The sequence below is a fragment of the Oxyura jamaicensis genome, chromosome 20, assembly GCF_011077185.1.
Source record: "Oxyura jamaicensis isolate SHBP4307 breed ruddy duck chromosome 20, BPBGC_Ojam_1.0, whole genome shotgun sequence".
Taxonomy (NCBI): Eukaryota; Metazoa; Chordata; class Aves; order Anseriformes; family Anatidae; genus Oxyura; species Oxyura jamaicensis.
In genome coordinates, this window is record NC_048912.1 from 7,226,498 (window position 1) to 7,252,639 (window position 26,142).

Genomic DNA, 26,142 nt, shown 5'->3' on the forward strand with positions numbered 1-26,142 from the left:
GGGAGCCAGGTTTCAGCTCAGCCTGAAGGGGCAGGAGAAGAACCCCCAGCACCTTCAGATCTGGGTGAGCATCGTCACGTCCTCCCTTCCCCCTTGAAAAGGAGCTCCAAAACTCAGGGCTTTGTGTGCCAGGACGCCACAAATTGCCTGTGGGAATACAGTTGGCTTACTCATAGGGACTGAAGAAGAATAGGATTGCAGGGGGCAGAGCAGGAAGAGCCCAGTTCCGTGGTGAGTGTTTCTGATTTCCCGGCCATGTAGCTCACCACGTGCATGTGCGCGGTGTGCCAGGCAGCCCTACGATGCGATGGAGGCAGGCACAACCACAGACCCAATGTTTCCATACTCTAGGAGCCTTATGGGAGCTGACTGCAAGCCTCACGGCTCCTCAAAGCTCCTTTAGGCTCTCATTTAATACCTGTGTGGCTCGATACTTGTACGCAGTGCTGCATAAGGGGAGGACAAATAAGCACCAGGTCCAGAGGGAGCAGGGGGCAGCTCATCCTTATGCCCCCATAAACACACAGGCTGAGAGCACAGGAGGCAAAATTTCAGCCCCAGGCATTTAATTTGGGCTCTGTGTACAAGGACATTGGCGTAACGAGATGGCAGGCGGGATAAACCTCTGGCACAGCGGCTGAGCTGCCAAAACAGAGCTAAACACTGCCCCATTGCTAACAACAAAATACTGGAAATCGAACCAAGGAAGTGGACTTTAGGGAAAGATCAAAGGATAAGGACGTCTCAGCAACTTGTTTCCTTTCCGTTTTTTTGAAACTGATCAGGTTTGCCGGGGCGGAAATGCATTTCCAAGCCGAGAGAACACACTGCCCCTCCAGAGGACTCTGCCCTGCTCCGGAGCAGCATTAGCCGTGTCTAAAAGAAGGAGCCGTGGCGTGACTCATACTTTCCAGTCCCCATAATCCCTTTCAGTAGGTTTCAGACTTAAGAGTTTTCCTCTCTCTGACTTCACTTTTGCTATAATTTATGCACCTGCTTTGAAGAAGCCTTTGAAAAATCTGACAGTGGTGGAAAAAAGAGCCTGTTTTATCTGTGTGATGGACAGGCTGCAAGGAGAAAAAAAAGGAAACACCACCACCACAGCTGAATTGTGTTACCAGGAAAATAACATCTGTGTGTATAACTTTCTACCAGGTTGTGAGCAATCAAAAATAAACTACTAGAAACCCTTTGTCAGAACAAGGGCAGGGCCTAAGTGAAAGAATAACCAGTTCAGCAGTCAGAAGTGCGTGGCTGACATAAGACAGAGCAAATGCCATCTTAAAAAACAACACGCTAATGAATGATGTACGAATGCACACCCGAGGGCTGGGATCTCGTGCCCGGCTCCTGGGGACATAGCAGTGGCGCGCCATGTCCCCGCGCTGCCTGAACCCCCGAGTCAGGTGTGAAGCTTGGCTCTCCTGAAAAGGATTTTTTATGGAGTTTTGGAAAGGTCAATAAATAAAATATACGCCTTGACATGCCTATTACTTTAGAAAATGTGTTTTTGTCCCTGGATCTGCTGCTTTGGAGCTGCAGTTTCACACACAGCAGACTGTGTCTCAGGACTCCCGAAACCCTGCAATGCCCCAACTGCAACCCCTGCCCCGTCCCTCCCCAGCCCTGAGCCCTGTGGGTTCTGCCCTCTCCGTGCCTGTCCTGCACGCCGCCAGCCGCTATGTCCCCACCAGCCACCCTCTGCCTGCCTGCCTCAGCTGGCATCTGCCACTGGCACTTTCAGACGTTAAAACCCTCTTCCTGGGCTCAGATGTCTCCTTCCTGCTCTCCTTTCTGCCTTGCACGTTGCTGCAGAAGGGAAGATACAAATTGAACCTCCTTGCTGGTTTCCACAAGCGCTGAGCCCCTATCAGAGGACAGATTTCTGTGCTCCCACCCCACCACACAGAGCCACAGGGGTGAACAGAGCAGCCTGGGACCCGCAGAGCCAAGAGGTGACGTCTGGCTCTTTCTGCAGGACCTCCAGATCCATCACCGTGTCCTGCATAGATCCCTGCTCAAAGGTCGGTAAGAAAAGCAAAATCAGAGGAAAAAAAGTGCCAGGCCTTCACCAGGAGCTGCCTGGGTGTGCTCCCACCTGGCCTGCGTTTGGAGTCCTGGCTGCAAAGAGAGAGATTCGGAGCTTGTGCAGCGCTGCCCAGCACGCCCTCAAATAAAATCCTTCCCTACAACCTTTTCTCCCTCACACCTAGGACACGGCTGTAAACTGGGAAGATTTCCTTGGATTATTTTTTTTATTATTACTTTTTTATTTTTAGTGTTGTTTTACAGCTCTGATGATCTAAATCATGTATTTTTTTAGCTTCTCCTAGATTGCTCCCTCCAAACAGAAAGATGGCGACGAGCACATGGCGTGTGCTGGAAAAACAAACACTTTTACTGCTGGCTTTCGGGAAGCTTTTGGTAAATAGCTGCATCTGTTTCTAAGTTGACTTTGTGGTGATAGTATCTACCTGCCTGACGTGGTGCTTCTGAGGCTGCTAATTAACAACTCTGAGTTTCATTGGTGTTTGCGTTTGTGGCTGCGTTTTAGGTGTATAAATGAATGGTGCCCCTGGGGAAAATTATTATTTCTGCTGGCATGCAAAGCTTATAAATATGTGAATAATAAAGACAGACCCTCTTAAAACAGCTCAGTTTATCTGATGCATTTCTAGAAAGTCATATTAGCCAGCTGAGAGTATAAAGGATGCAAAATTGCCAGGACGTTGAGCTATCTCAGGATATTCCAAACCCCAGTGATAATATCTCGGTACTCCTGTGATGGATTTATCTGCTGGCAATCCTTCTGCACCCCCCGTTATTCTGCAGTCAATGACTAGCTCTGCTCAGGAAGGCTCAGGAGCCTTTGCCATCCATCATCCTGATGACTGCAAATATCTCTTTAATGGTGTGAGCAACAGGCATGATCTGCACCTCTATGAGCATGAAATTTTAAGAATGCTCCTTCCCCTGGAGCTACCCCAATAGTGGGAAGGGGACACTGGGGCTGTGAGAACTGATTTAGGAGGTGGTTGGTCTGCATTTAAGATGAGTCTCATCGTAACATCTCCAGGTTACCTGTGAGCTTCACCATTCATTGTGCTGCTAATACAAACGCCTTACTCCATGCAAATCTTTTATCATTGAACAAATTAAAAAGGAGCAAATTTGATCTGTCTGCACTTTTAAACCCTTCCCTCAGCAGTGGGGGGAAGCATTCACCTGGAAATCTCAATTATAACACAGCTGTCAGCTCTATAATTAGAGCAGTTAGGTCATTCTGAGTGTAGTGTGCACTACTCGCCTCCAGTGACAAATAACCTGCCACCCCACCCACACCTCGTGCACCTTTACAAAGGCTTAGAAATACACCGACAGTCCGGCTGCCTGCGTGCTGCCGTAACATGAACCCCTGCTGCTCTGACAGTCCTGGGGTGGGGAGCTACCTGTGGGTCCTGCATGGACAGAATTTTCTCTTACCTCCTCACACAAAACCTCACAAACCACCAGAGAGCTCTGCAAATGGCAGGGAGAACATAAACAAGACCAAATCACATGCCTTGGCCTTGTGCTGGTAGATCCTTGACTTCTGAACACCCGCTCTCCCCTCCCCATAAATCCCTTTTGGAGGTACCAGGCAATCCCAAGGCAACCAGCCTGTCTGACTGGCTGATACAGGGGACAAAGTCAATCAGAAAACCAGGTTCTGTCGCCTAATCTATTTCTTTAAAAAGAAATAATTCAGGCCCTACGTATGCTGTGGAGCTGCCACATGGCCAAGTTATTTGGGGATATTGTGCAGGAGGGTCAGAGAGCACTGGTGATGCACTCATTTGCTACACAATCCTTTCCTCCAGCCACCGGTGACTAACCCCAATGACAAACACACGGCAGCCTTTGCCATCTGCAGTTTCCATGGCTTCAAATACACAAATCAAGGAGTAAACTCACACGTAGTCCCTAGGAAAACACCACGGTGGGGAGTTAGTGCAAAGCTGGTGTATGTTAAACTCGAGCCCTGGCTTCCAGCAACCCAACGCCCGCACCCAGGCAAGCAGCAGCAAGCTCCCGGCTAAGCCTTCCCCGTGCCCGAGCTAATACAGCCGCTTGCTGTTGAGAAAATAACATAATTGCACGCCAAGCACTAAGCCTAATGAAACTGTATTGATTTTGTTGTTAAGGCCTATGTTTCTAGGATTGCTGGGCTACCAAAATGTGTTTTCCGAGTGGTACAGAGACAGAAAAGTGCAGAGAAATCCCACTAATGACATAGCAAATAACCCGGCCAAGCAACAGTCCGCATTTCACATTCAAATCCTAAAAGTGATCAGTTTTAACATGCTCACTATCTTCCGCTTGATGACAGGTAGTTTCACATGGCACTAGGTATTAATCAGATAAATCCTTCACAACGTAACCCTTACCTGCAGCAGAGGGAGGGGGCTCACAACGCCAAAACTCCTCTGTAAATGAACACTGTGACCAAACGCACAGAAAGGGGGAGGACAGCGAAGAGGGAACAGCTGGCAAGTCAGAAGGAGGAAAAGTGTGGTGCTGTGAGAAGTTTCTTGCTAGAGCTGGATGATGCTGAGCGGGGATTTCCTAGGTGGGGGGATGCCTGAAAGCCTGTGCCCAATGCCGGGGTCACAGCCTCCAAGACAATGAAAAATAAGCTTCTCTCCCATTTCTGTTTTTCTCTTTAATTTATTAATTATTTCTCCAAGTTTTCAAGTACAGAGTTGTAAAGAAACCTGTAGAGCTGTTGCAAGAAGAAGACCTGAGTGTGAACAACAAAAAAGACAAGTCTGAGCGTGTGGGCAGCAGCTCCAGGGGTGGCAGCTCCTGTGCTCACCTCTGGGTGCAAACACCTGGAGGAGGACAACGAAGGACCCCAGTGTTGCTCCAAGAAAAGTCCTCAAGAGGAGGAAATAAAGTGGGACTTTAGCCAGCACTTGAGGACAGGAGGTGAATGGAGGCAGCACGATCTATCCCTATCTGGTCCCTTGCTTCTCCAGGGCACAACGGGACCCTGCTGCCTGCCCTGTTCCTAGGAGGTAATAGGAGCTGGTAATAAATCTCTTCTTCATGCCCTTGCCCCTGTGTGTCACCACTGCACTCTGGATTGCCCAGATAGACACCTGGCTGTCCCATGGCACTGATCTGCTTCAGCAGAGCACGAGCACACCTGTATCCAGCTTTGGTGGGACACGAGCAAGATATGACAGTACATGCTGAGAGTAGAGCCTACATGTAAATGCTCTGCTGAATGAGACTAGAATAAATTAGTAGCAAAGAAATTGCATCCAGAGGTTTGGTGTAGGTATTTGTACCTATGGGGAACAGCTGTCGTGTCTGAAACTCCCACAATGGGGCAGGGAACTGGAGAGCACCTTCCAGTGTCAGCAGGCAGCACGAGGTCTCTCCAGCGACCTCTTAATCTCAGTGTAGGCAGAAACTATGGCACACACTGACCGTCCTTGTGATAACCACTGCCCAAAGACTCATTGCCAGCTACCTGGAGGCTTTAAGCAGGCTGGCGAAGTGCTGCTCTCCCAAATTTGGCCATTCACCATCACTTCCATGCAATCTGCAGGCCATTAGCTTTCCAGCACAGCCTCCCCAGGACAGTCTCTTCCCTCAGAGGATGGCAGACTTTCATGCTTGCAGCCTAAAACATAAGCGTGCAAGAGTACACTGTCCAGAAGGAAAACAGAGCCCAGGATGCATATTAATTACTGGTGGCATAAAGCCCAGGCAAGGTTGCTGCTCCATAGTCAAGCCATAAATCTGTCGAAATAGGATTCTGACTACGTCTGCCGTGTTTATATTACAGAGTTTTATGGCCATGTGATTCTTCACCTGGAGAGGAATAGTGTCGCTGTGCAGCCAGTTAACGAGGGAGATTTATTAGCTGGTGACGAAGACCTGGCTGCTGCCTGTACTCCCCGCTCTGCATGGCCTGGAGGTGTGTGCCCCCAGCACCGGCTCTGTGGGGAGGGCTGGGCATTGCCAGCTTGGTTTGGGAAACATCTGCCTGTGCTTCAGACCTGGCCTGGAAAGCTGCTAGTGTCTCAGCATGCCTCAGTTTCCCTGTGGGTAAGGAAGGCTTGATGGGAACCTCATGGAGTGCTCTGTGATGCCCTCGGGAGGAGCCCGATCAGAGCAGTGGGCTGGCTTTCCCTTGGTCTGAAGGAGCTGATTTCTGCGAGTAGAAGTGAAAAAGAACCCAAACTGACAGCAAAATAAAATGCAGATTGTTGAACATCTGTTCCACAGAAACAGTCTCTCCAGGCCTCTCGGATGCTGCAGATGACACATTAACCTTAAGCATCGAGGAATCCTAACCAAAGGAGGAAAGTGTCCTTATTTTCATGGAAACGTAGCTAGCAGGTGCTCCCGGCCTTCTCGGTGAAATGAGGCTTTTAATTGCACAACAACTCACTCCCTGTTTTTTACGAGCTTCGTGTTAAGCAGATGCTTATGGCTTGTTGACTCGAGTGAGACTGCTCGCGTGCTGGCAGCGTGCACGTGCTGAAGCCTTCCACCCGCAGCAGGTTTTCCCCTTGCCTCTAGCCAGACCCAGCGGGAGGCTCTGGCTGGATGTGAGCACTGTGTACGCCCCAAGGCAGCGAGGGAGGATCAGCTGTCTGTTTTGATACTCACTCTTAAGAGAGAAATTTTTAAAAAGGCAGGGGAAGGCATCTCCTGTCCCTCGTTCATGCACCGATGTATAGCTCCCCAGTCTCCATCCTCTACTTGGTCCCAGAGGAAAATGGTTGAAATAATCCATATTCATTAGAGTTTTTAATCCCTCACATGCCAGAATTCAGCAGGCTGCTAATGAAGAAGACAATTATACAGCACTTCAGAAAAAAAGAAAAAAAAAAAGCAAATCAGAACAGGTGCAAAGGCTGGAGCTTTGCCATACTTGCTCTCTGTTCTTTGGCACGGCGCATCATTATTTTACTTAAAATGTATTGAAATATCCCAACAGTTTAAGGCATCAGTCTGAAAGGGAAAGAGGTGACATTTAAGATTAATCATTAGCTGTTGACCACCTAAGACACTAAATCAAAAAGAAGACAGCTGGCCAAACTGAGCTTTATCTGTGTTCCTTCTGAAGAACACAAGCTCCAGTGATGGTGCACCAGCAGAGCGGTAAAAAGGCAGATTGTGTTTGCTTTGCCCCCTGAATTAGGGCTCCAATGTACAAGTACAGAGCAAAAAAAAAGCGGTTCCCCAAGGATTTATGTCCTGCCAAGACCAGCATGGGCAAAGCAAAGAAAGATTTTCTGCCTTTTGCAGATGTGGGCCAGAGGCACAGGAGAGCAAATGACCTTCACGAGTCTGCTCAGAAATCTGGGGGCAAAGCCGTGCCCCTGATGTGCTGATACCAGCCCCATCACTGCCAACAGGCTGCCAGCTCTCAGCTTGGAGTTTTCCTGCCCACCAGAGCAGGACAATGCCACCAGGCTGAATTCAGGAAAATCAAGCTAAATTCAGGCTCATCGGACACACCAGAAACACGTTTGGAAAGCCTGCAGTGAGGAGGTCAGCAGTGAAGGATGTTTACTGAAAGAAATGGTCTTTTAAAGAGGGGTTTGTAGTGTCCTTTTGGTGCAAAAGACCATTCTATGGGCAGGAAGGTGGAGCCCATTACCATGGTTATGGCTCATTCCCCCAAAAAATGATAAGGTAAAGAAACGTCCCAGCAGGCAGGTGATAATGTGGGGAACAAGGGATGAAACGACAGCAGAGATTTAACTGGAGCTAAACTGTTTAGGGACTTGGTGGAAAATGAAAAAAATAAAATAATATTAGGAGGAGACTCAGTATTTCATTTCCTTTAGGATACAAATTCACTAATTATCAACAGAAGGAATCTGACCTGCTGACCATGTAGACACACAGCCACTCCACGTGCAATGACACATCTAATTTGCACACGATTATCCTGTTTTTCCACACGCAGATTGAGTAATTGCTTGTATCAACTGCAAGATCCATTTGCATATTCCAGCTGCCTGCTTTGCATGCTAAATCGCGGCAAGTGCGTGCACAAAATTGAACTGCTCGCCCTGCTCTGCGCACACACGTCTGCCTGTCTGCTCAAACCAAACCCACGGGTTACATCCGTGTGGAAAGTATCAGCAACAAACTCACATACCAAAACTGGCACAGGGCACCCAGGGGCTTGGGTCCGAGTTCCTTTAGGATTAGTTTATAGCAACAAAACCTGTGATGCAACCAGCTTAGGTAAATCGAGCTGGGGCAGCCAAAGCAATAACTTTCTCTGCATGCCTGCTCCGCTTACTGCTTTGGAGAGTGCTGCCTCTGCGGGGAGGGACGAGCAGGCAGGGTGTCAGATCCCTGCTGCTCCTCACTGCTTGCAGCCCTGCTGTGGACTGGGACCCAGGGAGTGGTGGGGAGGCAAGCAGAGCAGCTGCAGAGCAGGGAAAGGCAGTTGAGCTTGCTTCACTGCTTTACTGAGCAGCCTAGCTTGCACCTAGAGCAAGCATTGTGGATCGTTGTGGAGTGCAGGTTGACCCAAACCACTAACAATGTTTCCTTGCCAAAGGGATAGAAACATGTCCTGTTTCTTGATCTTTCCCTAAGCATCCACTGCTGCTTACTGTCAGAGACAAGATACTCTCCACTCAGAGGGATGCTTGTTCATAATGAATTGCACTGACCCACCAAGAAAAAGGCCAGTGATTAACAGTGATGGAAACTAAACCCCACACCTTTCAAGAGCAGTTTTTGTGTTCTCTGTGAAACGTATTTATGGCTTGTTTTGGGGTAGCATACATGAGCCGTGAGTCAGGGCAGTATTGCACTTAGTGGTATATAAACACACAACAAAAATATGGAACTTCCTACAAAGAGTTTATGGATTCAATAAATTACACCTATAACTCCTGGAAGTGGCATTCTCCATGCCCAAGTTTTCTGGACCATGGAGCAAGTTTCCCAGAAGTTAGTGCAAACGAAGAAGTATTTCACAGCCACTTTACAAGAAGCTCTTAAGAGCATCTTTAAAAATAACCACTAAGTCAAGAGGGTTTCATTCATGGCCATTAAAAGACAGAAACTTTAACAAGTTTGTTCAGTAGCTAACAGGCATGTGAAAATAATGGAATTACACCTGCCCCTATGTTGAGCAGAGACAAAAGAGAGGCCAGGCATCACTCGAGTGAGACCTTTTGCATTTGCCTGGCACGATGAAAGTCTCATATTTCCGCAGGTAGATTTCATATGCTGAAGCTGGCTTTGGCCAGGGCTGCAGGTGTTGAATGAGCTCATTCCCTGGGGTTGCTGGAGCTCTACAGTTACTCCTATAGAATAACATTGTGTGCAAACACAGGCAGAAAGCACTAACGTGTCAATTAGCAAAATGATCTCTGATACGCGACGTGATCTAGAACGCAGAACAACTCATGTCTGGTGGAAACATCTCCGTACCAGGACGGCAGAAAAGCTCCCTGTGCTGTCCTGCTGAACCACCCACGGGACCCTGGAGTCAGGAAGGGGCCAAATTGTGCACAGAGAGGGTTGGGTCTGCTCTTTCCTTGGAAGCCTGAAGGTCTTGGTCCTGAAGCACTCCCATTGAGATCTGCTTCAGTTGAGGCAGGTCTAGCAGGCCCAGGGCACTGGGAATTAACCACACATGCTGCGCCTCATCTACTTTAAATTTAGCTTGAAGAAATAAAATAGCAATAAATAGGACCCAATATACCTGGAGCCAGCTTCCAAGCCCACAACAAAATGAACCAAAAGTGCCAGCCGTGCCCTCAGGCATCTCCTGCTGAAGGCAGAGCCGGGGCTGACCCATCTGGGCACTCTCGTGGTGCCAGAGGGGCGTCAGCACTGCTGGGGAAGCGGGGCCACACCACCTTCGTGGGGCACCTCCCGACACCGACATAACCTGTCCTAATGCACTGCGAACACCGGCAGGTGCTCAAAGCAAACCCCCAGACTACAGCTGTGTGAGCCTCCCATCCTCGTAGTAACGGGTAACACATTCAAAAGACTTGGCTTTTCTCAGCTGAATGCTGCAAAACCTGCTGAGATCAATCAGACTTTTACCTGAGGAGGATTAGAGGCTAAGAATAGCTGCACGTTGACTGAGTTTAATTCTGCTCGCTGGCAACAAGTGCGAGGTACAGCTGTAAAGGCAGGGGACGTTTGCTGCCACAACTTTGGCATTTATTTATTTATAATCTTCGTCCTACCCTAACAAAAGCTATTCTTTCTGAGAACAAACTCATTCCTGAGTGACGCCAGTCAAGATAATGAGACGCAGATGCTCGTGCAACACTTGGTCCAAGGGCCTAGAGGGAAGAACTAAGGTGAGCTTTGCCATCCACCCTGCCCAGGACTTCCTAAAGCCTTGTGCTTGGAGGGACGTTTGGATGGGCAAGGGCTGCTCTAGGTGGGGACACCACAAAATCCCCTTCCCCAGCCTGGAGCCATCAGAGAAGGAAGGTCCCCACACAGTGACACCCCGGAGGGACTGGCTGTGCCGTGCTGGCAGCACTGGGCTCCTTGCACCCACCTGGGGCAGGCATCAGAGGAGACCCCATCGCTTTGAGAGCTGGGACAGCCAGGTCTGCTGAGGGCTGGAAAGTCTTCCTGGGACACTAAGTAAGCTTCATGGACTGCACCCTGGGGTCCTCCTAACCAGCAACAGAAAAAGGCTCTCTGCTTTCAACCAGGGACATGAGCTCTGCTGCCAGCCTCAACCTTCCTCCCGCCAGCATGGATAATACCACCTTGGTCTAGAAAATCGCCTACCCACGGTCCTTGCTCTGTGCCCAGCACCAGCCAACCCCAAATGTAGGGCACCTGTGTATTGACAGGCAGGCGGGTGGCTTCCCTTGCACAAAACAGAGCTGCAGAATTATGGTCTCTGCTCCAGCTTGCCTTACCTTGCTAGGCCAGGCTTGCTCTTGGCTGCATCTTGGGGATTTTCTTGTTTACAATTTCTTCTCCATTGTTACATTTAAGTGTAGATTGATAATAATAGTTACTGCACCAGGCAGTCTTGAGGATTACTTAATTAATGTTTGTGAGGTACTTTAAGATCCTCAGATGAAAGAAGCTAAGAAATGCGAAGTATAATTATTATGTATTAATAAACTTCTGGCACATCAACAGGAGAGGAGGCAACACTTTTTTTTTTTATTTTCTAAAAAAACTTAACTTTTATGCTACAGAAGACAGATTTACTAAAAAAAAAAAAATCACGAATAAGTAAACAAGGAGCAACAGCTCCCTATTCCACCACCAAGGCTGGGTTCTTCTGATGGCAGAGGGCAAAGTGCCTCCAAAAGTGAGCTACGCTCCTCCATCCAGCCACGTGGAGCTTTGCGAATGGCCAGATACGGAGAAGTACAGAGACGTTACAGCAGCTTCAGGTAGTGGAAGTGCTGAGATGCACCAGTGATGAGGAACAGGAGAGAGTTCTGTGCACGATCACTACAATTAGTAAAAGCACAGGATGCAAAAGGAATTACGCATGCAGAGCAATGGGTGGACATTTGGAAACGAACGTTACATCTGTATGAATAAACTTCTTCAGATCTGAGAATGGGCCAGATACAAAGCAAGATTCCCATAAACCTGAAAAAAAGCCCTGATCTGAGATGGGCTCCTAGGCATTTTCAGGGAATTGTTAAGCCCTCGTATGTACTGCAGCTGCCTCCTGGACACTCTTGGCTGGGATTCAGCCACACCAGAGAAAAAAGTGATGCTGGGATTAGGGATGGCTTCGGGCTCCGGTCCTTGATGCATCACAGACCCTGAGGAGCCAGGCAGCCCATCTGCAGCTCCCCGTGTAAATTGGGATAATCATGCTGCTCTCCTTCACAGCACATCTGGGAGGACAAACACAATGTGAGGCACTCGGATGCCACAGCAGAGAAAGCTGGGGACCGACAGCCGACAAATAGCTGTAGATAAGGAGCAGTCCTGTTAAAGAGGCTCCTCAGGGAGCCAAGGAGCTGCTCCCAGAGCTTTGTGCAACAACACATCCCCAGTCCCGCTTTACACTCACAACTGCCCGAGAATAAACCCAGCGGGACGCAGAGCACGCGTCCAGCGCCTCCTCTGTACAGCAGCCAAGGACGGCGCTTCCCGCGAGCACCCGGCGCAACAGCAGCATGCAGACGGGCACGAGGGGCTTGGTCGTGCTTATGGCCATTCCTCAGCAATCTGGGGAATAGAGCATTGCTTACAGAGAAAACATGAGAGCCTGTCTAGAACTGAGTGTGCTGAATACAGCCAGAGCAGGAAAAGATCAAAAAAGGAGAGGAGAAGAGAGAAAACCATCAGATATCACTGCAACCAGCCAAAGAAAGCACATACAGCATGCGGAGAAGAATTCACTTGTCACGGAAAATATGCTTACTATAGATAATACTACACAAGATTTTAAGTACTGAGACTGCAAGACGTACCTCGTTGCTCACATCTTCAATTTGGTCTTTTAACAACATGAGTATTTTTTTTAAGAAATACCCACAAGGAATCTTAGGTCTGTAATAGTGTTTGGTAAGGATAATCATGTCGTAGAAACGTTTCATCCATCACTACCAATCAGAGAGTATTTCTGGCTTTAATGCTGTTTATGTAACGCAAATGAGATTTAAAGCTTCATTTTGTTCAAAAATGAGCAAGAGCAAATGGACTTAAAACTAATCTGAGCTTTTGGCTAGAGACTCTGCATGAATCCTAGTCCAAACAGGTCTGAATGAGTTGAACTCATAACTGGAAATGATGGTGTACCACAGGAGAAATGAATTTTAAAATATTTTTTTTCTGTTGTTTTTTATTATTATTATTATTATTTTATTTTTTCCCCGTGACTGTTCACCCTACATTATTGACACAAGTTTCTGATTGCATTAGCTGGATGCCCAATGGATGTTGTGTTTCATCAGCATGAGATCCAGGCACAGACAAGCACTTTGGTTTATATTCTTTACTGCTGATTTCTCTTGTCCAAACCCAGGTCAGAGACACAGTTGAGAAGCATGGTGGTGACCTAAGGCACCTTCCCTACACTGCACCTTGGGGGAAGAGTCACAAAACAGTCACAGATGGGATGTTATTAGACCAGACCGGCTGCAAACTTCAGCAGGCAGCAGAAACACAGAGATTATGAAATGTCTGGGGGAGACTTGTGAATGGGGAAAGGGGCAACATTCATAACAGTGCTGGTGAGTCCTTGAGGCCAGGCAGAGGCTGGATGCCAAGGGAGGGGCTGGCTGCCATCGTGTCACCTGGAGGTGGCACGGGACAGGTGGCAGGGCGGGGGGGGTGGAGGGGGGCAGTGGTGCAACCTTGTGCTCTCAGCAAGGATCAAACCACGGGGCCTCCCCTCTCCGAAAATCCACACGAAGCTGCTGGGTTGGAGCCCTGGGTTTGGAAGACACAATCGGGGCAGATGTTGAGTTTCAGTGGGGAAAGAGGCTGCTGCTCCCCTGAATACCCCTGTCCTTGCAAACCACACAAGAGTTTTCCCGCCGCTGCCTAAAACATGTTGAAGGAAGATCCCAAAGCAACAAAAAGCCCGTGCTCTGACCAGCTACTGTCCCTCTTTGTGTGAATAGTGGTAGCGTCAAAGGCAGCACTTGCTTTGTCTGAGGAGATATAATTCCTGTTGAGTAATGCTTGAGTAGCTCACTACGTTTGCTATGTTTGTTGAAGAGAGGAGCTGGTTGTTAGGACTAGGAGTTCTTAGCTGCAAACAAATACCTTCCTTCTACGGGGTAATTTTGCTACAAAGGAATTTCCATACTTATATGCGCATATGTATAGATATATAATGCATTGGGTATTCAGTATGATGATATCATTTCACAGTATAATTATATATATTGCCTAATATTTGCACGCTCTTGCTTTTCAGCACTGTTTGCCAGAATCCCCTTCCCAGTCAGAACTGCATCAGAAATCGCCCGAGGACAGACCTTGTGCTTTTAGACCTTACAGAGAAAACCTTTCCACATTTCTGTACCCACTCGTTCCTCTAACACGACAGAGCTCTCTAGGACCTTCCCACGCAGACTGGGCTCACCAAACAGGAATACCCCTGCTGAAACAAAGAGGTTTGGTTTCTCACCCCAACCACTTCAGTGAACCGCAGAAGAGCTGCCAGCCCCTTCCTCTGTGATGGGATGCTACAGGGGGAGCAGGCGAGGGCAGCTGGAAGCTCACCTCCAGCACAGGAACACACCGGTGACTTGCACAAACCAGGGTCATCCCCCCCAGCTCTGCCCTGGCCTCCCTCACCGACCTTGGGCAATTATCATCTCTTCACTTTAAGATGGGGATAATACATATACCGCAGGTTTGTCCTGGCCTTAAGTAATCCATCTTTTCAAAGCACTTTGAGAGCTTTGCTTGATGAGTACAGACGTTATAATACTCGTCTGTTCCCATTACATTCCATGGGAGAGTTTTGCCCTCCACAGAGGCAGAGCTGGGGCTGCCTGTGTCATTGTGGGACCTAGAAAACAAACGTGCTTGGGATATTTGAGTGCTAGTATTTTGGTAGGGGGCTACAGCCGGTATAAAGGTACGGCGCTTGTGTAGGGTTGCCTGAAAATTTTCTGGAGTTGTTGTAGAATGAGTAGATTTTTCCCATTAAAAATCAGGAGACCTCCCTGACTCCTGCTGGGAAGCACTCGGCTTGTGCCAGATAAAGGAGACAAGAGAGGCCAAGAAGAGCTAGGGCAGCAGAGAGAAATCAGAAACCAGTCAGACCCCGGGACAAGCTTATGTCCAAGGTTTGCCCCTGCTGTACCAACTGGGAGAGCCAGGAGGTGTGTGCAGATACCTCCCCAGGGACTAACCTGAGGGCAAGGTCATCCTAAGGATAAAGGGTGCCAGAGCTAAAGCAGCTCAGGTCCCCAGCCCTAAGCGATGGGCAGGGATCACAGGGCTGTTGCCAGCTTGTAGGTGCACAGCCCAGAGCAAGGTGAAGCCGCTCTGCCCTTGAAGCAGCTCAGCACCATCAGGCCAGCGAGCTCCGTGCCACTGCTCCCGGGCAGCCAACCCAGCCCGTGCAGGGAGCAAAGTGGGCAACTCTTGTGGCAACACAACCTTTCTGATCCCTGCCTGCCTCCGTGTAGTAGAAGCAGGGACAATGTATAGCTTCTTCAGGGAAAGCTAATATTAGTGCCTTGCTCACATTCACTGGCCCCACCGTCTTTTCTCTTGCTGCCAGATATCTCCATGGAGTAAATCATATTGACTGTGTTTATTATAAGAACTAAGTGATCGGCTGTGAACTTTCTTTGACATAAATATTTTGCCATTAGTAGTGAAAAATAGCAACGCTCGTGTTGTAAAAGTAGCATTGGATTATTTCTCTCCGTGGGGGCTTCACGTTGAAAGAAATCAGAAGGAAATTGTGAACTGCGGGATCAAGAGGAACAGACAGAAGGAGGAACCAAGAGCTAAACACCCCATTCCCTCTCACAGGTTGATGGCCAGGACACTTATCCCACTGTACGAAAACAGTTAAATGAAGAAAGTATTAAAAAAATGAAATAATCGATTTTTCACTAGGCTCTGGAGCACCTCTGCATAGCTAGCTCTGGCTGCTGCTGCAGTTGGCGCACCCCAGGTGGGGACACCGTGCCTGACCCTGGCTTTGTTTGCACAGGTACCAGCTGAAGCTGCACTCACGCTTTGTGAGCATCACACCATGCCTGCATTTCCTGCATGGATCAGGCCCAGCACTTGTCTTCTGAATCATTATTCCTAAGCCTCTGCAGTTACAGCTGAAAAAAAAAAAAACAGGGATTTTCCGTTTTTGCACCATTTCCTATATTTTTGACTGGTGATGTTGGCACCTTAAATCATATCTGTTCACAGGCTCAGCAACTGAGAGGAAGGGAGAACACTGAGCAGCAAGGGGAATGAATCTCAGACAGATTTTTCAAAGGTACAAATGAGAGCTGGTGCTTTAAAAATAGCGTCGACTGTACTTCTATAGCACACGTCCTCCACCAAATTCATCCCGAGCATGTAGCTTGTCGCTTCCCTCCTGAGGCAGGCACTCTCATACAGATGTGGATACCTGCCCTCAAGGAAGACCACAAACGTGGTCCAGGCTCTCCTAGCAAAGTTACAGGTAAGATAAAAATGCAGGGGGATGCCTACATACATGTTTATGCACACCAGCCCATGAAGCATAGTATGTACATCAAGAGGACTACCAGGCTTAATAATTTTAACTTTCCTTTTTTAAAAAATGCTTTCAAGGCTGCATGCCTGCAGGTTTGTATCGTAAGCTGCTGAACCCAAAACATTATGGCAGCAAATGCCAGGCAGCTGTCTGCCTGGATCCCGGGGGTGCCAGTGATGCAGGATTAGGTCTGGAGAAAGGATCACCTTTGACAGGGGAGGATCCCACCTGGAGAGCTTGCAGTAAGCTTGCTGTTGGCAGATGTACACCAGAAAATAACAGGAGATGTTGCATTAGGGATGTGGGAGGCAGAGAAGCCGATGCCATGGCGCCTCCCATGCTGGAGGATCACTGGCAAGATTCTTTAGTGCCCACAAAGAACCACAGGACACAGCTACTGACCTGGCAGCATTATTATTATTTTTTTGCCCTAAACTGGGGGCTTAGGGAGGCTGTCGTGTGGGGGAGTTTTGGAAGTGGTGGCACAGCAATACATTGTGGAAAGGTCATCAGTGAGACAGAAGCAAAGGACACGCTGCAGGGAATGGCTGGAGGAATTAGGGCTCCCCAGGCAAGAGGTATTATAAACTCACTGGAAGGACATGCACCCAGAAAGGAGCTGCAGGATGAAATGAGACTGATACAGAACAGCAATTGTTTGTGTATCCACAGGACAGTGCTGTGCTAGAAACCCAGCGATAAGCTATAAACCAAAGTGGCAAATCCCTGAGCCCATGGGAAAGGCTTTGGAATGGGGCTCTGCTTTTGATGTTCTCCAAAGGCAGAAGTTTACTTTGGATGAAGGGGAATATTCTCCTATATATAGCAGGAAAGCCAAGGCAGTAGCTGCATCAGAAAAAAAAAAAAAAAAAAAAAAAGACACAGCTGCCAGCAAAATGTGGGCAATCTAGCTGTAACTGTCAAAGTCAACACCTGCCCGGAGATGGGAGCCTGAGAGACAGAAGACAGGGCTGGGATGCGACCCCGACAATTAGGGAGAGGGGTTTCCTCTGCTGAACGCAGGCACTGCCTTGGAGATGAATGAAAACGGCACGCCATAAGGGAGGGACAGGAATAGAAAGCCCATGTGGGGGAAGAACGCTCTAGATGTAGCAAATGCATCTCCAAGAGGCTTTATCATTCTTATTTTGTCCCTACTATCAATAATAATAAGGAGAGAGCTTACAGAGCAACCTCTTCAATCCCTAAGCAATGCACCCAGAGATTAGCAGCAGAGAGCAGCGGGCAGCTCGAGAAAAGCTGTTCAACAAATGTAGAGGCATGCATAATAAGATTACTGAATTGGAGTTGCATGTTTTCAAGGATAAACGTGATATTATTGCACTGGCAAAGGCATTGTAGGAACAGGGCAAAAAGATGAGAAGTAGCCTGCCAGAATGGAGGGACTGCTGCAGCTGAGCTCCCAACGAGACAGGAACAAGTGAGAAGTGGAAGCAGCCCTCGGTGAGCAGAGAGGAAGTGCATAGCCTACTTGACATGCAGATATGCAGAGCAGCTTTTTGCAAAGTGGGTGATGTCATCCTGTTTTTCTCAGCCTTCAGGACAGCAAGAGAAAAATAGATGAACCCAGCACACGCAGGAGTCTGTAAGACAAGCAGGCTTTTCCCCTCCTGTCCCCCACTGTGCAACACTAATTTCTCAGATATTGATCAGGAAAATGATTTGTAAGAACTCAAAGTAGGAAGGATTTCTTTTCTCCCTAAGATGCAAGAAGGGTGATGCTGGATCTTTCCAGCAGTTCTGCAAGTGATCAGAGGATTTCCAATACCTTATAAGCTAATTAAGGTGTTGAGTGGCTCTGATTTGTTTTGTGTTTATACTGGAAAGCAGGAAACAACTGCAGCCTGTGATTTTTCAGGATGCTCTTTAGTCTACTTGGATTTACAGCTAGGCTGACTGCCCCAGGGGACATGAATGCCTCTCCAGGCAGATAGACCCACAAATCCTAACTAGTTTCATTAGTAAAAACAACAGCTATGGGAGGGACTTGTGCTCTGGAAATCCAGGGCTGCTAACTGGGTTGCAGCCGGCAGAAACCAGCTGCTCAGGCTTAGCCTTGGTGAGGGAAAGGCCAGTTCAGATAAACCCCCAAACCAGAGTGCTGGAGAACTGCTAGCCACTGCTGCCCTAACGCTTACACCAAGTCCCGAGGAAAAGCAGCAGCAGTTTGGCTTCTGGAGAGCTGGTTTACTTTCCTAAGGAAACTACAAAGGAAAACCACCACACAACAAAATGCAATAACTATCCCAGAAAATATCCATACTCGTCTTCTTCTGGAGTAAATCCAGACAGAAGTAAGCACCAGAGTCCTTCATGGTCAAAAATGGTTTTTGTGAGTACACCAAAGTTCAGGAGAAATGATATAAAAACAAAAAACTACTGGGAGAATTATAGAAATAAGCAGGAACATGCAGAGACAGCGATCACAGGAAGAGAAGGAAGCATCCACAAAGATTGCAGTGGGTATTTCTCAGGGATATACAGACAAGTAAAGTTGCAGGAAGCAGGAGAAACTGATCCTTTGCCTTGTGAGGTTAGAAAGGGAGAAATGAGGAGTTTAATTAAATAAATGTCTACTCAATATTTTTTAATTTGGTATGGAGAGTCCCTCCCTTGTGCTGAGTTTTGTGTGTATGAGTTTTGCCACTGAGTGAAGCGAGCCCAGCAGTGCAGCAGAGCCTCAGAGCCGAGCAGCCCGGTGGGTTAGAGGGCTCGAGTGCCTGTTGCACTGCCTGACGCCAGGGAAGGGCACTCCACGTGCAGGGATGATCAGCCAGAGTACTGCCACGTAGCCCTTCAGCCCCTGTCACGAGGACAGCGCAGCTTTGGTTACAGCCACGAGGGCTGAAGTGTTATAGGGAAGGAGCAAACACCCCTGTGCTAGCAGTGGGTGGTGACAAGGCAGTAACCCTGGGGCTTCAACAGCCATCTAATTCCTCATCTGGGAGATCTGGAGGCTCTCAAGGAGTGGGTAATACAGGATCTAACAGAGTGTTCTTTCTGGTCACGTACAGGGTGTAGCGTCGGACATAAATAAGTCAGTGCTTGCCATGAGGTGGTTAGTTTAAAAGCCAGACAGATTAGTCAAAAGATACGGGCAAATCCCCACTGGATAACGGAGCAACAAAAACGAAGGGCTAGGGGATTCTTCTTCCCTTATTTTAAGGCTGTTTTCCACCCTGAGGTAACTCACCTATAATTCCTTTTTAAAACAAACAAGACAATGACCCACCCTCTCAAGATTTAGTTCTTCCCAGTATCACCACGAGAAGTTCTGCAGCAAGCTATTATGGAGGAATCTGGTTAGGTGTTGTGCAGAAAGTGTTAAAATACAAACAGTGCTGACAGCCAGCAAGAAACCCCACCTTGCCAGAGCAGGAGTTAGATGATGGTGCTTGGCTTACCAGGACATTGTGTTGGGTTTAGGGAGAACATGCATTTGTAGACATTTTCTAGATTCCTTACAGAGAACATAAGCATGGCCTGTAAGTGTTATATTTAAACACAAGGGGAAAAAAAAAAAAAAAAAAAAAAAAAAAAAAAAAAACTTTTGCATTGAGTGGTACAAGTCTGAAGAAAAAGAATAAGTGAAAGGAAAATAATTTGGGGGAAAACTGATACTAAGTCATTCAGTGACAGTCATTAAACCTCAGAAAGGGGACAAAGCACGCTGTTCTATAGGAACAGTTGGAGCGCCCAGACCTGGCGAAGCAGGTCAAGTCTGGCTTTAGGAAAGATGACAGAAGTTCCTGGAGACCTGTAGTCTCAGCAAAAGTGCTCCACTGAACAGACAGCTTCTGGCCAGCTTTTCTCAGCTATCAGGCTCAGATTTAGAGAACGCAGCCTGAAGTGGAGCCTGGGCACAGCTGGTTGGGTCAGATAACGGGTCAGGCTGCCAAGTCCCTATCCCTGTGCCCATCTATCAGAAGACAAAGACTGGGCCCAGCCTATTCAATATGCAGAATGAATTCTCATGAAGGTGATCAAAGCAAAGGGCACACTCTGGCAGGAGAGAAAAGCTATCCACCAGCAGGGAGAAAAATGGATAAAGAACAGGCTTACCAGCTCTCCTGTCCCTGCCTGGTAAGCTAATTGTTCATCATGCCCATTTTTCTTGCTACATTTGAAACGAGTCAAAATCAGTGCTTGAGAACTGCAGAAATATTTGAGGTCTGAGAACATACAGCAACCATTGTCATTACAGTAACGAAGCCATAGAATGGGAGCTTTAAATGGGAAGGATAATAATGCATTACGGTTCACTCTCAATTAATCCAGAGCCTGCAATGCCGAATGCACTTACTCCGAGAATTTTCTCAGAAAATGAAGCTAGAGTGTATTTCATTTATAAATCACAAAAGACACTTATTTGGCAAGGATGACCCCCTGCTCATATACAATAAATCATGAACATCAACAGTCTCTAATGGATTTTGAGTCAGTGCCACAGACAGCGAAGCCCGGGGCCTGTGTTTCAGGATTCCAGGACTGTGCCAAAGGAGCCTTATAAATGATTAATGCATTCAGCACAGTGTCATCTGTGCCATTGGAGAGAAAAAGACATTCTGGGGCTCCGTTTGTCATTAAAAAAAGTGATAATCGGTTCAGTAGCAGACCATGCCTTTCCCTTCCCCTGCCAGAATGAGCCATTTAGCTCCACACTTAATAAAATCCCTTCCCAAAACTTCACACATGCTCTCCATTCATGGTGTGCAAAATTTCCAGGAGAAGACAGGGAAAGGAAAAGCCTGTTTTCATACATAGCCCTCCAAACCCCGGCTTCCTGAGGGATGGAGCCTGGGTTTGCAGTTGCAAATGCACATACAAAAGAGATAGGCCTCAGCCACCTCTGTAACATCACTTTCTACTTCTTTGTCATACCATGAGGATGCCAGTACATAGAAAATGCAAGTTTTGGTCCCTGCTGCTCAGTCTCTCATGCTTTCCAGTTATCCATCCTACAGTTTTCAACCTCTCCCCCTTTACTTTTGTCCCCATGGTTACTGAATCACTGTGTTCGCAGAGATTTTCCTCAGTGAAGAATATGTGACTAACATGAGACAGCTAAATTATCAGAGCCAACTCTGACATTGGTTTCTCCTAACGAGGATCTTATCTTCCAAACGGTTTCAAATAGGTCTGTTGCACTGGCACCAACTTCAGAGTTGCAGCACTTCAACTATTGACAGAGACAGAGCTGCAGCAGCTTTGTACACAGAGACTTAAAATAGTCTGGAATCAGGTAAAGGAAGAAATTCAGATACTAGCTTTAGCAGACCTGCAGCCTAGGAGTACGTGATACACATATCTAGGAGATATTTTGAAAAATTTTGAAGTCATCCTAAAAGGGAATGCATTATTTCTGAACTGGACCTGGGTCTAGGAGTTCAAGTAGATTTCCTCATTTAAAAACCAGTTTGGTTAAGCAGTAGGATACACACGTTTTGGGCCCTAAGCAATCTCTGTTACACAACACATCAGGACAGACCACAGAATAACAAACCTACCAACCTCCAGCCCCAGCAATCAGTATATGCTGACCCAGGGCTCTGTGGAGCTGCTCCCATACTGACTAGCCTAGGCAGCCCTCAGGGAAGCACAAACCAGATACCTTCTAAACTACCCAAAAAATGTATTTTAAGCTTCATTCAAAACTGGGAGGTCTTTCTCCCCTTCAGTCACAGCACCTATTGAGCCACAATTGCCCAGACACTAAAGCAAGGGCAGGAGGGCAACACCTCGTGTAACCATCACTGAAGTCACAAGCCAACATACACAAGACTTGAGAAGATATGGAGATCTTACCTTGGCCGCTACGGAGGAGTTGGGCTTCTCCAGGAGGTCCCAGAGCTTTTTCCTTTTGTCAGCGCAGCAAGTGTTATCAAATTCCTCCCCTTCCCTTTCCCTCAGTGTCTCGGCTTCTCTCTTCAGCTCCTCATTCATCTGTTCCTTCTTCTGGTGGTAGCGGGCCTGGCAGCAGGACTCCAGGTAGATCTCGTCCACCCCCCAGTAGTCCAGCTCTTGGCTGAAGGACAAGGCGCACATCTCCTCCATCATGTGCAGCTTGCCAGTACGGTAGAAGTTCAAGATTGAGGTGAATGCCCCGGGATGCCTGTCGAAGAAGTACTCATTCTCCTCCAGGTTGTAGTCATCACAGATCTCCATGAGGGAGTCGTGCGTGTTGCAGTCTCTGAGCTTACCCAGCCTGGTCCGCGGCAACCTGTCCAAGGTCCGCCAGAGAACCTCGTGGGCCAACCCCCCCACGTTGAGCTTGACCCTGCGGGAGCAGGCCTTGCTCCTGATGATCTCCGTGGGGTCCGGAGGCAAAGAGGTAGTAGAGCGAGATCCATGCTTATTCATCCCCAGAGGCATCTCTGGTCCCCCTCAGGCTGGCTGCTCCAAGGCGCGGCGCGGGGCGAGGGCTGGCGGGGGAGGGAAGGGGAGGGGGGGGGCCGGCTTCTCCTCACCTCTCCTTCCCCTCCATGCCCCGGAGCTGTAAGAGAAGCCAACCATGGGGCCCGAGGCCGGCCTTATCCCCGCGGGGCAGCGCCCGGCCCCGTTAATCAGCTCAGGGGGCGCGGCGGGCGCTGTCCGCCCCCGTGGTGCTGAACCGCGCTCGGCGCCCCGGCGGGCGGCCGCGGGCAGGCGCTGTCCGCGCCCGCGGTGCTGAACGCGGCGCCCGCGCCCACGTGGCCGCCGGAGGAGCCGCCGCTGAGCTCCCCCGGGTGGCGGGTGGGTGATGCCCCCCCCAACCCCCCCAGATCCGTGGCTCCGACCCCCCCACGCCACCCGCCACCTTGGGACCTAGGAGCTGTGCGGGAGGGTCGGCTGCACGCACGGGCTGGGGGAGAGGAGGTTGGGCACGGCACCGGTGCGGTGTTTTTTTTTGGTCTTTTTGGTGCTGGAAAAAAGGCTGGGAATTGGTGGATTAAAGGGCTCTGCACAGTGCTGCGAGGGGAAGAGCCCCGAAAGGAGCCGGGCCGACAGCCACTGGGGGTACTGCCGCCTTGGCCCCCATCCCGGAGAGAAGCGGCTCCACCACCGCTGGCCCCCGGTCACCCCTGCGACCCTCCCGGGGCAACTCCCCTCCGCGTAGGAGCCGTGGAAAAGCAGAGGCTTTTTATAACTCCAGCCTCGCAAATTTTCCCGAGGAAAGCGCCGGGGAAGGGAACGGGGGAGTATTTCCAGCCACTCTACCTCTCCGGGCTACCCAGGGACGCCCACCCCCCACCCCACGCAGCCCTCTGCATAAGAGGGAAACCAACGAAAACGGGAATAAGAACCACCCCCGAGCCTTCCTCGCAAAGCCGGGCGGCTTAGAACAGCCCCGAGCACTGTTGCTTACACAAGATGGCACGAAGAGAAACCCCGGCGCAGGAAGGAACGGCTTCTCCCTGCCCAGCCGCGCAGCTCCGGGGGGGCTCGGCCCCTCTCCCCGCCGAGCTAGGTGCCCCCCCACCCCGGCAGCCAAACGCGGCCGCTGCTCCCCGGCCGGGGGAAGGCTCCCCTCCTCCGGGCCGAGCCCGGCCCGCACCTACCTCCTCCTGCGGGCTCCCAGCGAGGCGGTGCGGGGCTGTGCGGGGCCGAGGGCGACTACATGGTGCGGCGGGGCGGGCAGCCGGGGCGGCCCCGCTCGCATCCCCCCGCGGGCAGCCTCGAGGCGCAGGGATGGCGGCCGCGCTCCCGTCTGTCCGCGGAGCCCAGGGGGAGGGGAAGCGAAAGAAGGTAAATCGGATCCCTCGGCAGGAAGCTTTTCCGAGGCCTTCCCTCAGCTGCGGCTCCTCGCTCCTGCCCGCCGTCAACGCCGAAGCCGCATCTGTCCCCCTCCCCCCGCCCCTCTCCCGGCGAGGACACAAAGGAAAGCTCCGGTGCTTCCTTCTGCTGCCTCGTAAACGGAGATCAACAAGTCGAGGCTGAACCTCCAGCTTTTCCCTGCAATTCTGTCCCGGAGTTGTTTGGAGTGAATTGGAAGTTGGGGGTGGAAGAGAGGAAGGCAGCTCCACCGTGAGCTGGGATGCAGCATTGCAGGGCAGGTTAACGCTTTCCTGGCCTGGCCCCGCCGCCCCGGGGGAGATTTGCAGCGGGGAAAGGCGCCCGGAGCAGCCCTACCGAGGGGAGAGCCGCAGCATCCCTCCGCAGCAGGACGGGGTTATCCCCACCGTGCTCCCGGTGAAAGCAGGAGCAGGGATGGGAGCCAGGAGAAGGATGAGCAGAGTGCTGGTGAGCCCAGCAGGGCCCTCAGCTCTCTCTAGGCCCTGCTTGCTGAGCTAGGAGCAGCTGAGCTCAACGAGGCCACACATCAATCCGCGTGCCGGGGGTGAGCTGGGTCCTCATCTCCACCCCAGCAGTCTCTCATCAAAGGCAAGAGCCTATTCCCAGAATTATTGCATGTATTTGCAGATACAGACAGGAGGAATAATAATGGATCCCTGATGCTGATTAGGGATCTGTATGTAATAATAAAAAAAAAAAAGAGCACCTTCTAACCGGAAAACACAGCGAAAACAAAGAAAAGGCAACACTGCAGCATTCAAAGTATCCCTCTACCACTTTCCTGCTTCCCTCCTGACAGGAGAAAATGGACCTCACCAGGAGCCCGGGGCTCCATTAACGCTGTTTAATGGGTACATTAGCACCACTTAACGCAGCTCACCTGCTTAGGCTGGGGTAGCAGAGGTGAACAGCTGCGCTCGTTAGCCCTTTCTCCTCTTTACATTGATTGACCGTGGCTCCTGGGCTCCTTAGTGACAATTCCCACTTGAGGGTTTCTAAAACAGGAGCCTGGTGTCTGGCTTTGTATGATTAACTTGGGAAAGACTCCCAGTGCTGTTCCTCCTTGCTTTCCGTGCTTCTCCCTTTACCCAGCTCCCGTTTCCTAGTGTACACAGTGCTGATGTTATGCTGCTATCTTTGGCATTTGAATGTCCATGTCTTCTTAAGAGATGACCTTCTGAAATCCCAAACAGTATTTTTCTGGCAGGGCCCTACTCTCCAGTACCTCCCACAACAGCATGTATCATCTGTGTATTTCAGAAGTTCTTACAAGGAGAAGAGGGCCCCTACTTTCCTTCTGCAGATGGGGAAGTAAAGGCATAGAGAAGCACTCAGTGGGGAGGTGGGAGGAAGTGTTGGGAGAAGAGATTGCTGGCCAGCTTAAGCCCAGCCCAGTGCACTTGCACTGAAGTAGCTCCCCCATGTCATGAAAACCTACAACCAGTACCCAGAGCACTTCACTTCTCCTCTTCCTTTCCCATCATTTCACCTCCAGACCCTACCTTACCCCTCTTACAATAGAGATGAAAATTCCTCATCAGGGCTGTGAAGCTAAATCTGTTAATGATTACAAAGAGCCTTGAAACCTCCAGCTGGCAGGCGCTGCATGAGAGCAGGTTATTTGTTTGTTAGCACTGGCATCCAGGGCACATTATCTCCTGTTGTGACAAATGCAGGACGCTCTTCTGTGCAAAGAGAATGGTGGGAGGGAAAATGACAAGTAGCGTAATACAGGGACATGCATCAGATTCAGTACAGTTAAATCACTGGGAGAGAAGCAACTCAGTTTTATTAGCAGGACATTTGTATCTTTCTACATCACTCTTGCTACGCAGCCCATGTCGTGCACGTGGTCTGGCAAGAGAACAGAAAACCAGCCATGGGAGGGACACAAAGGGCCAGCATGGAGGTGTGGGTTCCTGCACTGCTCTGTGTTTGCCCTTCCACAAAAGCTGGGGATGAAAAATCATACTCGAGCCTCAGGTGGAAGCAGCAGGAAGGAGCCCTGCAGCCCCTCCAGCTGGCTGTGCCCGGGGTGATCCAGCAGCCTGGGCGGGAGGAGAGGATGTTCTCCCCGGGGATGTCTGTTCTGTGCAGCACTTCTTGTTCCACAGCTGGCGAGTTTGTCAGCAAGGGGCAGTGCAGGC

At 49.6% G+C, this 26,142-nt stretch overlaps 1 protein-coding gene across 1 annotated transcript in view; it reads right to left on the reverse strand.

Annotated features, from left to right (window-relative positions):
- KCNB1 (potassium voltage-gated channel subfamily B member 1) overlaps nt 1–25,279 on the reverse strand; it is a 121,330-nt gene extending 96,051 nt beyond the window's left edge. The window contains exons 1-2 of the mRNA XM_035343734.1: nt 23,761–25,279; nt 22,028–22,715 (exon numbers count right to left, since the gene is read on the reverse strand). Of these exons, the coding sequence (XP_035199625.1) occupies nt 22,028–22,594 (567 nt within the window). The 5' untranslated portion in view covers nt 22,595–22,715; nt 23,761–25,279. The remainder of the gene's footprint in view (nt 1–22,027; nt 22,716–23,760) is intronic.
- Between the last annotated feature and the right edge of the window lie 863 nt (nt 25,280–26,142).